This window comes from Phodopus roborovskii, unplaced genomic scaffold (assembly GCF_943737965.1).
Source record: "Phodopus roborovskii unplaced genomic scaffold, PHOROB, whole genome shotgun sequence".
In the NCBI taxonomy this organism is placed as follows: Eukaryota; Metazoa; Chordata; class Mammalia; order Rodentia; family Cricetidae; genus Phodopus; species Phodopus roborovskii.
Genome location: NW_026126448.1, coordinates 10,529,482 through 10,542,004, shown reverse-complemented (window position 1 = coordinate 10,542,004; position 12,523 = coordinate 10,529,482). Strand labels below are relative to the sequence as shown.

At 38.3% G+C, this 12,523-nt stretch overlaps 1 protein-coding gene across 11 annotated transcripts in view; it reads right to left on the bottom strand.

Annotated features, from left to right (window-relative positions):
• Scmh1 (Scm polycomb group protein homolog 1) overlaps positions 1-12,523 on the bottom strand; it is a 118,645-nt gene that overhangs the window by 20,804 nt on the left and 85,318 nt on the right. For 10 of the 11 annotated variants that reach the window (XM_051188672.1, XM_051188662.1, XM_051188663.1 and 7 more), the window contains 2 exons: positions 6,381-6,610; positions 2,174-2,300 (listed from right to left, as the gene is read on the bottom strand). The exons of the other annotated variant lie outside the window; for it this stretch is intronic. In XM_051188672.1, coding sequence (XP_051044629.1) covers positions 2,174-2,300; positions 6,381-6,610 — 357 coding nt within the window. The remainder of the gene's footprint in view (positions 1-2,173; positions 2,301-6,380; positions 6,611-12,523) is intronic. 11 annotated transcript variants of the gene reach the window in all.

Below are 12,523 nucleotides of genomic sequence, written 5' to 3'. Positions count from 1 at the left end.
ACCCTAGGCTTGACTACCATTACTATTAAATAAATAAATAAGTGAATAAATGAACAAAAGAAAGGAAAAATAGGAGAAAGACTAAATGAAGACAAAAATGAATAAAAAATTTTATTCTCAATCTGCTAAAGTTAAATCTAGATAATAATTATCAATAATATATTTGATTACCTGTGCTTATATGTACATATATATGCTTAAATATAAGTGAAATGAATAGTATCAATGTGTTAGTTACTGTTCTATTGCTGTGAAGAGAAACCATGACCAACACAACTCTTTGTGTGCTTCGACAGGGTCTCTCTACATAGCCCTGGCTATCCTGGAACTCACTATGTAGACCAGCCTGGCCTCACACTCAGAGATATGCCTACTTCTGCCTTCTGAGTGCTAGGATTAAAGGAATATGTCATTATGCATGGCTACAAAGTCAACTCTGATTTAAAAAAAAAAAACATTTAATTGGGGACTTGCTTACAGTTTCAGAGGTTTAGTCTGTTTTAATCATTGTGGCACACAGTGCTGGAGCAGTTTCTGAGAGCCATGTCCTGATCCACAGGCAGAAGGGAGAAGGGAGAGGTGGAGGGGCGCGCGCACACACACACACACACACACACACACACACACACACACACACACACCCCACCCCACCCCACCCCACCCCACCCCACAGAGGGCCTGAGTTTAGACAACCTGAGTTCAATATCTAGGACCCACGAAGTGGAAGGAAAGCACAGAGTCTCCTTCTGCAAAATTGTCCTCTGATCTCCACACATGCACTGTGGCACATGCCAACCTCAAGTATATAAACCCCCAGAAAACCAGATAAATAAATCAATTATTGTACCAAGGTTCAAGAGGCATACGGCATACAGAATATCAAACAGACAAGACCAGAAAAGAAAATCCCATGGCACATGATAATCAAAACACCAAATGCTGCAAGGAAGGAAGACCAAGTCATATATACAGGCATATAACCTAGATAACACCTAGATTTCAATGGAGACTAGGGAAGGCAGAGGGGCCTGGATATATTTTTCTACAAACTGAGAGACTACAGAGCTAACCCAGACTACCAATCAAATACCCAGAAAAATTATCAATCACAACGAAGGAGAAAGAAAAATATTTCAGGATTAAAAACAAGTTTGAACAATTTTTGCCTACCAATCTAGCTCTACAGAAAGCCCTAGAAGGAAAACTCCAGTCTGAAGGGAAGGTTAACTAACTACATCAACAAGAACACAAGGATTAAATAATCCTAGAATAGTCAATTAAAAGGGTAGATTATAAAGCATACTGTAACAACAAAATAATAGGAATTAATAAACATTGCTCAATAGTATCTCTCACTATCAATAGTCTCATTTTCTCAATAAAAAATTGGATTAGAAAACAGGACCCAAAAAACACACCTCACCATCAAGGACAGATAAAGGGTAAAGGGATGGAAAACAATATTCCAAACAAATGGAACCAATAAGCAAGCTGTGGCGCTTGGTTGGGCACCAGTTGTGGGTGGATTAAGGAAGTTCATGAGCACTCTTGTAAAAGAATAACAAATATTTATTTAGAGAACACTCACACACTGAAGGTAAGGAGCTGTCATGGTCTTCTGCCCTTGGAGGAGCAGGATGCTGCCATGCAGGATGATGATCAGGTCTCAGACCATCACCCCAAGAGAGAGCCAGCATGACTCCTCCTCTTCCTTATAAGGGATCATGTCTGCACACCAAAACCATATACCCCAAGACCCCAAAACTACTGGTGGAAATTGAATTTCCACTACAGAATAAAGCTTCTGAAAGGTGGAAGGGATCATTAAGGGAATGATCCAACTGAGCAAGATGAGCATTACTTTAAACTGGGCCAGCAAGCTCTGAATGTTTTCCTATTCCTTGCAAATGGACCCAGTTTCCCAGCTTTAAATACACAGAACAATTACCCCAGTGTGTGTGTGTGTGTGTGTGTGTGTGTGTGTGTGTGTGTGTGATTGCTCTGACAAAATGAAATTTCTATGACACCATTTCAAACACTGTAGAAAAGTCTTTAACTTAGGTTCTACATATGTTTACACGTGGACAGGGCTAGTTGTTGGTAGAAAACAAGAAGATATGTAGACACTATGCCTCAGGGGCAAACTATAGTTAGCTTTGTGCTCTGCTCTTACCTGTGGGGGCCTGCATGGCTGAACTGGGGATGGTGGCAGCATCTTGGGGAACAGTGCTGGTATCCGGTTCAGGAGTGCTGGTTGTTGGTGAGGTGGGTGGTAGGCTCAGCAAAGTCCGAGGTTTCCTCTGTTAAAATGGATGGGGAAAAGTTTGCTACCCATGAAAGGTAACTTCCTTTTCATCCCTCTATTCCTAGCAGTCACATCATTAAAACAAATTTATGAATGGAACCACACTTTATTTTCTGCTGAGTAAATGGCCCCAAAGTTGTACATATTGAAAGTACTTAGTAAACATTTTCTCAATGTATGTATATGATTTTGCTCTTCCACAGAGAAAGAGCTTAATGCACTTATATGCTAGATTCAGTATCATAAGAACTCCAAATCCTTTATAAATCGGGCAGATAAAGGCAGAAAGCATGCGATGGCTTACTGTTATTACTTTGTTTCTTTCTTTAAATGGAAATGGACCTTCTGACTCTACAAGCTGCTTTCCTCTGCCTCCTCTCTTCAGCTCATTACCTCGTGGTATTCCTTCCCTTAGTAATCTAACCATCCCTGATTACACGACTTCTCTAACACCCTACACTTTTATCTGGCTCACATCTTTACAATTTTAAGCTTTCTCTTTAACAGAAAATATTCTTTCTTGTTCACATTATAAATTTATGCCCATCTAGGAAGCTTTCTTTCTTTTCCTCTTCACTCCATACTGTGTATTGTCCATGTACTATTATTACCTGTTTGCACACTGATGCTCTCCTTTAACCTAGACCTCCATGAAGGTCTGAGTGTCATTCCTCACATGGCACTAGACATATAGTATTAATAAATGTTTATCATGAAGCATACAATATAGATTACCAATAAACAGGTAATTGAGATCTGAGAGACAACTATTATTTGTAGTGGGATATTCACTTTGTCTCCTTCTGTGGCACTGACCACACCCATCGTGGGGGGTAGAGGAAGGGGAGGAAGTGACCTGTGAACGAGGTCTGAGGAGGAGCCGTGGAATGCTCTCTTGCTGGCAGGACACGGAGAGGAGAACATCCGGTGGAACTTGCTGGTGTTCATCTGTCTAGGTTGTAAGTTATTTCTCCCTGAATAAACATCTATTCAGCCTATTTGTTTATCCTGATCTTTATTAAACCGCAATAATAATTATTATTATTTTTTGCTGGAACTCAATGTTTCCAGAAACAGTTTCTAAAATCTTTCGGTATAGAAGGAAAACAACCACTACGGAGATCCAAAAATCTTTTACAAAGTGCTTGTGTAAGGTACACTACTTCTAGGGGCATATAATCTAAAGAGACCATCACATGAGGAAGCCATTATGCAAAACCCTCACTAGAAATGAACATATGCTCACATTATCAGGTATTTTTGAAAGTAGAATTCCATGTAAGTAGTAAGTCATGGTTTAAGGGAAATAAATACTAGTTCAGCTTCAATGAGTTGGTGCAGCTTAGCTATGATTTCAAGGGTCCCTCAGAGAGCTGCCCAAATGTTGAGTACCCAAATGTTGTTGTAGAAGAAAGCACAAAGATGGAAGGTATCATTAGCATTTTAGATAGGTGTAATCAGATGATTCACACAGATTCATGCATTAGCTTAGCTCCATTTCAAAGGGGAGAAGGGGGCTCAGTACTCCACTAAAAGAAAGCTTTTCCAAAGTCACATAGGTGACCATAAATGGGGATGAGATCAAAGCCTACATGTGTCTGGTTTCTAAGACTTCCTTTTTGTTTCAAAAGAATTTATGTCATCACATGGAAAGCACATATTTTAGCAGAATTATGCAAGAGAATAAAAGGGGGAATTAGGGTCAGATACTAGGACAAAAATCATAGGATATCATGATAACTTTTACTTTCAAGAGGATGGAAAGAGGACATTAGCTACTATGTTTTTGACTTCCTGAAGGGGACAGAACAGAGCAATCATAGTATCTGAGGTCTTAGTTTTCAACAGATATTAATGGCCCTTTAATATATTCATCTTCAAAAACAAAAAAAAAAAAATAAACAAACAAACCCACTTCTCTCCTCCATCTTCCCCCCCCCCCTCTCCATTTGTCTTAGTGGCACTGGGAGCTGCTGTGTATTGTGCAGTATATCCTTCTGTCTAAACAGCTTTACTTGCAAATGCTCATTGTGTAATGTGTTTTTGGTCTGGTTCAAGGCCTCTGGCATCTGGTACACCATCAATACTGGACCCTCACCAATGCTGCTCTTGGCTATCCTGCTGCTTCCTTGAGTCAGTTTTCTTGGTTTTGTTTTGGTCTTTTTTTTTAAAAAATTAATATTCTTATTTGTATTTTTAATTTTTATTCTATTTGTATTATTTCTTTTTAAGGTTTCCCTGGGGAGACATTACAAGAGTGAAGGGTGAATATGGAGGGGCTGGGAAATGAGTGGGGTTGGAGTGAATGATGTGAAATTCCCAAAGAATCAATAAAAATTATGATAAAAGATTGAAGATTATAGTAATTTTAATATTGAGCATTCTGATTCTATGATTTCTATGTATTTTTCCTACTTATGTTTTATTTTGAAGAGAAATTCTAGAATAAATATATTTAAATGGATTATATTTTGTTAACTACCAAAATGTATGCTAAGATAAATTAAAAAAGATTTAGTAACAAATTAACAGATAAAATGCATTTAAAGTATTTTCTGAAAAAAAAAAATCATCTTCTGCCTTCCTTTTCCTGAAACGGATCCCTGGCAGAGCTACCTAGTCCCCTAGAAAACAATTAAAACAACAGAAACTTACTACTATTTGAGATTGCTCCTTATATATTGAAACAAAGCCCTTCTGTTTGAATTTTCATTTACTAGCTCTCATTTTTGTTTTGGAGTCTCTCAGATACATACATTTCCTCTCTTGTCTATCTCAAGATATGCCCACATAATCAAAACCATGCCTCTCTGGCCTTGGCATCATTAAGGCCTTCATTCAGCCTCCCTCTCCTCTATAACACGAGAAAGAGAAGAGTGAATAGAGTAATGGTGTAATAAAATAACAGTAGTAGTCATTAGTAGCAGTAGTAGTGATAACAGTGTAGTAGGGTTAGGTATTTGTAGCATGGATGAGAAATAGCATTGAATGTTACACAGAAAGATTCAATGGTGACATTGAAGATTCAAATCCAATAAAAAAGAGACAATTAAGAGTAGTAATGTCATGACTAAAATCACCCATCCATCCACCCACCCACCCACACATCCACCCATGCATCCATCTGTTTATCCATCCATCCACCCATCCATTTTGCATATACAGAACAGTTCCCAAGAGACAAGACACTGCAGGAGGAAAAGAGAAGAGAAAGACTAGGTGCTTGACCTTGAGGAGCTTATATTCTATAAGGACTAATGTTAGCTAGAATTACTAACAGGCATAGCAAATCAACCAAGTAACTCTGGAGAAAATATGGGACTGCAGTGGAGGTCCACAGAGAACAGGACATCATTTCCACTGGGTGATTCAAGTAATCAAATTCAGGAGGGAGACTGAGAAATCCTTGATCACTGGTAAGTGATGGAGGTAAGATGCTTAGGGTCCTAGAGAAGCTTTTTTACACCAATGCTTCTGCTAGGGAAGCTATCATTGAAAATGTTGAATGACTTAAGAGGTAGTACTTTCAGTAACCATGCTCAGTGAAGTTTGACTTGATCTTTTCTCACATTAGAGGAAAAGTATACAGCCTTTCTCACATCTAAGTTTTAATTTACTCCATAATGAAGTAATGCTAATAGTATCTCCCAGGGCTCTGTGGTGATCATGATATGGATGCAATGACATATAATATAGTCTATCATCAAATAATCAAATGTTCTTAAAAGAAATAGTAGCAATAGCAAAAGAAATACATTTATAGAATTAAGATAGTCTGTTTACATGTTGGGCATCTATTTTGGGAAGGTTGTAGAGGCAGGATATTTTACCTATGGAAGGTGTTGGATAGAATTTCTCAAAAACTAAAATTGGTTTCCTACCCCTACTATCCTATCTTAAACATAGTAAACTTCAGATTAGTGTGAAATAGGGATGGCAATCTAGGTTTCTCTTAAAAACCACCAACTAGGTAGACAGGATGACTAGATGTGCTTCTTTTTTAGATGAACTGTGTAGATGCATTGCCTCTTTGCTGTCCTTTACCTATTTCTGGGAAGCTCACGTTTTTACCTACCTTACTGCCGGGCTTGGGACCCCTCTTCTTTGGGAATTTCAAAGGTTCAGCTGACTTGGATGGGGTAGAGGTGGGATGGGGAATAAGGATCTTGGGTGTTCGGCCCCGCTTCTTTCCTGGTTTGCGCCCCCTCTGCCCTGGTTGATGCTCCAAGACAGTTTTGGTGCTGTGGATGCTGGGCTTCTCGGTGTTCACATCAGATGCAGGGGAAGGATTCTTTGGAATCACAACTGTAAGAAAAAGACTCATTCCATTATCCCTCCTCCTGTATTCCCATCTGTTTTAGTTGGAGTTTCTATTGCTGCTACAAAACATGATGACCAAAAAGGAAGTTGGGGAGGAAAGGGTTTATTGGGCTTACACTTTCACATTGTAGTTCAGCACTGAAGGAAGCCAGGACAGGAACTAAACTGGGCAGGAACCTGGAGGCAGGGGCTGATGCAGAGGCCATAAAGGGGTGTTGCCTACTGTCTTGTTCCTCACGACTTGCTCAGGCCTACTTTCTTATGGAACCCATGATCACAGCCCAGGGATGGCCCCACCCACAGTGGACTGGGCTCTCCCCCATAAATCACTAATCAAGAAAATGCCTTATAACCAGATCTTATGGAGGCATTGATCAACTGAGGTTCCTTCCTTTCAGATAACTCTAGCTAGTGTCAAGTTTACATAAGATAAGCCAGCATAACATCCCAGGCAGAAGGAAAAATAACTTGCATTTCTGTCCAGAGAGTTTGCCCAGAAACCTAGTTTCTTGGCATTTGTCATAGGTGTTTAGAAAATTACAAAATAAACTGAATTTTGGCTACAATACAAGGTTTTTAATTATTTCTAGTAGATGCAGGAAAATAATAAAAATTTCCTTAAGCATCTCAGAGAGGCACTGTGACCAAGTTTAAGGTGAAGCTTGTGGCTAGAACCAGAGACTCAAAACTGGGATAGATCTCAGGCATCTACATCCTTCTTCTGATGAGAATAAAGATCTAATAGAAGAGGAAATAGTGTCTCTCCTAGGCTACTCAGAGAGGCAAGAGCTTTTGTTTTCAAACTGAGCCCTGATTGCCAAGACTACATCAACATAGTTGAGGTTTTAGCATGATTAGTACAGTGAGAGGAATGAAACATGAAAATGGAAATCCTTTCTCCTTAACTTAAAATGTTTGCTGTTTATTAACTTAAGGTAAAGTCTAAATTCTTTATCATGATTCTCAAGAAGTTTGGGCTTTTGCTTTTGTCTTACATTCTAGTTATGCCTGATGTCATACTACATCATCTCATCTCATCTACCTTTATATCCTAGTTGCCCTATATATTGAGCTCTTATATTATATTGGTTGGACATGTATCGATACTTAGTTTTCAAAGCTTAATATAGGACCACATTCTCATTGAAGTCTCTGACAGGCTACCACTAAGTCAGCACATCTGAAGTATTCTGTGGACATCAGTGTTATAGGACTACTCTATGCCATTCATTCATCTTCTCTTTAAATTGAGAATATTTAGAGATAAAGAACCCCAATTCATTACAAAAACAGTTACTGAGCACTTGGTATAGGTTATATACTGTTTTGAGTCCCGGGGATAGAACAGTGAACAGAGCAGATATAGTTTCCACTCAAAGCTTATCTCTTACTGGGAGAAGTAGAAGGGGGACAAATATATAACAAAATAATAGGTAGTAAAAAATGCTATGATGCATGTAGGATAAGGATACTGCATTGTTTGGGAAGCCTTCTTTTAAGAGACAATATTTATGCATTGTTCCAAGGAACAAGTCTATGAAGACCCCAATGAAAAAGTCTTCAGCGTCTATTTTGTAAGTCTAATATGTAATAAATACAAATTCTGAAGTGGGAACATGTTAGTGTGTTTGAAGTTAGCATAGCTGGACATAAGTTAGCAATGTTGGGAATAGGTTAGAGAAAAATACCAGTAAGACTGCTGGGTAGATAACCACTACTACTTGCTATGCAAGCCCAAAGACTTAAGTCTGAACCCAGAATCGATCTAAAAAAGTGAGTGTGGTGGTGTGTGACTGTAATCCCAGCTTTGAAGAGGCAGAGATAGGAAGACAGCTGGGACTCCTTGGCTAGCCAGCACAAACTACCTAGTGAAGTGGGACAATGAGAGACCCCAACTCAAAAAACAAGGTGTGTGCTGGGCGATGGTGCAGGTCAGTAGAGTGCCTGCTTACAAGCAAGAGCATCTGAATTCAAACCTTCAGCACTCACAAGCACCAACATAAATATAGTACACAAAGACATACAAGTACTTGAAACTACTATATCCCAACAAAAACAAAGCTAAAAGGGTTGAATTCCATCTCTAACAATGGTGAAGGATGTGAAGGAATTAGAATTAAACATGTCTAGTCTGATTATAAACCATTTTTTAAAATTGCTTAGTTGTATACCTCATAACCGAACAAAATAAATAATGTGGTCACCAACAGACATGTGTTAGGATATGTATTATTGCAGCATTTTCATGAGTTAAATGCTATAAACAACCCAAATGACAAACAGAAGAACAGGATGTAGTATATTCATACAGAACACCACAAGAAGCACAAAAGAACTACTGCTAACCATTTTTATATGCAACAACATAGCTGAATTTCACAGAAATATGCTATATGGAAGAGGCCAAATAAAAATTAAATGACAAAAAGCCAAAGTATACAATTTGTGAAGTTTGAAAATAGAAAAAAGTAATCTAGATTGATAAGATGTTAGGTATGTTTGAGGGACTTAGATACTATGAAGGACCCTTCCGGATGCTTAAAATGAACTACACCAGAATAAAAGAAACAGAGAACACAGAATAGGGCTGAGGAGAAGGCTCAGCACTTGCTGCACAAGAATGAGGACTTGAGTTAAGATCCCTAGCACTCACAGAAACACCTGTAACATTAGTGGATACCAGAGGCTCATTAATCAACTAGTCTAGCCTAAAAGGCAAGCTCCAGGTTGAGTGAGAGAATTTGTCTCCAAAGGGGGCAGGTAGAAAGCAATAGAGGAAGACACCTGACCTCTGGCCTCCACATGTGCATGCATGGGTGAGGGTACTCTTATACACATATGAATACATGGACACACAAATGTATGCACACCCCACACACACACCAAAGTGCATTGAAATCTTGGTATTATTAGAGAAGAAGTAATTGGATTCAGAGTACATTTGAAGGAAGAATTGACTTGATTGGATGCCAGTGAGCCAAAAATTAGCAAGCAAACCACAAAAGCATATTGAACACATTCAATTAAAAATCATATCTAATGAAAAAGAGAAGTCATACATGAAACAAAGTTATTATCTGGATCAGCTGGGAGAGTGGTGCCTTTTATTGAGATGGAAAACACTATAGAGAAAGATCTGGGATCGAGTTTCTAAACTTGTTTCTTGTGAGCTGCCCACCAGATATTAAACTATGAAAATGTTAATTAGGAAGTTATGTATCTGAGTCTGGATTCCAAAGGAGATGTTAGAACTGAAGATAAAAATTTGAAAATCATCAGTGTGTTTATTGGGATATAAAATCAAATTTGACTAAATGAGATTTTGTTGAGTATGAATACATACTCAAGAAAAGATAGAAGATAGTTTCTAAGTCATATTAATATGCATCAGTTATAGAGAAGAACTAGCAAAGAGATTAAAGATTGGCCCAAAAGTGAATCCAAAATTAGTGCGAAGTCCTAGAAGCCAAGTGAAAGAAGTGTTCTAGAAAGGGGGAAAGGCAGCTTCAAATCAATTACCTTTAGGGTCAGACACACCAAAACTGAGGTTCAGTTAACAAAATAACTAGCCTTATCAATGTTACAGAGAGAAAAATACAAGAACTATTCTAGATTCTGAAGGTGAATGTGACATACAGTTAATGCAATATATGGATTGGTTTAGAGCCTGGAGGTATACACATTTTGAAAAGGGATAGGAGCTCAACTGATAAGATTTACATACTGATTCTGGTAACATCTGATGTCAAGTGTGACTTGCTGAGTCACTAGGGCAAGGGCATCTTATGCATTACTGAATAAATGAGAGGATGCATTTACCCTATGATTTAGCAGTTCCAACCATAACCCCAGGGAGGTTCTTGCATATGTATATAAGCATATGCATAAAAATGCTCATAGTAGTATTATTTTTTTTAATGACAGACAAGTTAAAATGATCCAAATGTGCACTATTAGTAAAACGGATTTAGGCTGGGGAATAGCTCACTAGCATAGAATGTGCTATGAGCATCATGAATCCTGGGTTTAATCTGCAGCGCACACACATTAAAAAGAGGAAGGGGAGAATATTTTATATGGTGTATAAGCTAAGAATGGTGGCTCTCATCTATAACACAAGCACTTGGGAAGCCACAGCAGGTGGTGAGTTCAAGATCAGCCTGAGTTACAGAATGAGACTCTGTCTCAAAAAAAAAGTTCTGAATATAGTAGTTCTCAGAGTGTGGTCTGGAGATTTAAAGGGAGACCGCTTAGTTAGTAAACTGCTTGCTGCCCAAACATGAAGATATGAGTTTGATCTCTGGAATGTACATAAAAAGCCAGGCATGTTGATATATGCTTCTATCATAGTGTTGAGGAGACAGAAGCCAACGAATCCCTGGGGCTGGCTGATAAGCCAGCCTAGGTTAATCAGATAAGCCCTAAACCAGGAAGAGACCTTGTCTCTAAAAACCAGAAGATGAATGGTACCCAAGTTTGTCCTCTGGCCTCCAAACTCCTGTGCACACATGTATATGCTTAGCTGTACACATGAACATGCACAGAGATACAAAAAGAAAAAAAATAAAGGAAAACATCCTTTATGAGGGTCTATAAAGTCCAAATTGTTTCTAATGGTGGTCAGTATTTTCCCTTTTCACATTCATTCTTTCATGGTGGACTTTTCCAGAAGCTACTCTGTGGACTTCATTGTTCTGACAGGCAACAAAATGTATACTTGTGTATATTTTTTCTTGAACTATTTACTCATTATTAAATACTTTAAAAAGCAGTTTTATGGGGGATAGAAAGATTGCTCAGTGGTTAAAAGCACTGGATGCTCTTCCAGAGGACTCAGATTTGATTCTTAGTATATATGTGGCAGCTCACAACCATATGTTACTCCAGTTCCAGGGGGTACAATGCCCTCTTCTGACCTGTGGACATGAGGCATGTATGTGATGTATAGACACATACATGTATGCAAAACATAAGAACAAAGACATCTTTCTTTTGCATATAAATACACACATTTAATGAACACTGCTTGATGAGTTTGGATACATGCACATATTTATGGTACCATAATCAAAGTAAAAAACATAGTCATCACCTCCAAAAGTTTTCTTATGTCTCATGAGTTTCTTTTGTTAGTGTATGATAAGAACATTTAGCATGATGTGTTGGTTTGAAAGAAAATGGCCCCCGAAGGGAGTGACACTGTTAGGAGGTGTGATCTTGTTGGAGAAGTGTGTCACTGTGGGGGTGGGCTTTGAGGTCTCTTGTTCTCAAGCTTCTCTTAGTGTGACTTTTAGTCAACTTCCTGTTGCCTGCAAGATGTAGCACTCAGTTCCAGTACCATGTCTACCTGCATACCACCTTGCTCCCTGCCAGGATGTTAATGGACTGAACCTTTGAAACTGTAAGCCATCACCTCAATTAAATGTTTTCCTTATAAGAGTCGCTATGGTCATGGTGTCTCTTTACAGCAATAAAAACCCTAACTAAGACACATGAGAACAACATTTCTAACAAAATCTTAAGCATAGAGTATACATATGCATTATGTTGTACACTAGGTCTTGAACTGGAACTTATCATGCATCACTGAAACTTTATACCCACTGAGTAACAATTCAGCATTACTCTCTCACTTACCCTTTGGCAACTGCCATCCTAGTTTGTTCCTATACATTTGGCTACTTTAGATACTTCATATGAGTATTATTATCCTTTTATGTTTGGCTTATTTTACTTAGCAAAAAGCCCTCTGGGTTTGTCCATATTGAAACAAATGACATTCATATTTATATTCTTACCCATCCTTTTTTCTGTCTTCCATCATCTTAGTCGTTTAATATTTAGTTTCACTGTCTGCATATAACATAATTTCTCAATCTGTTTATCTGTTCACAGATA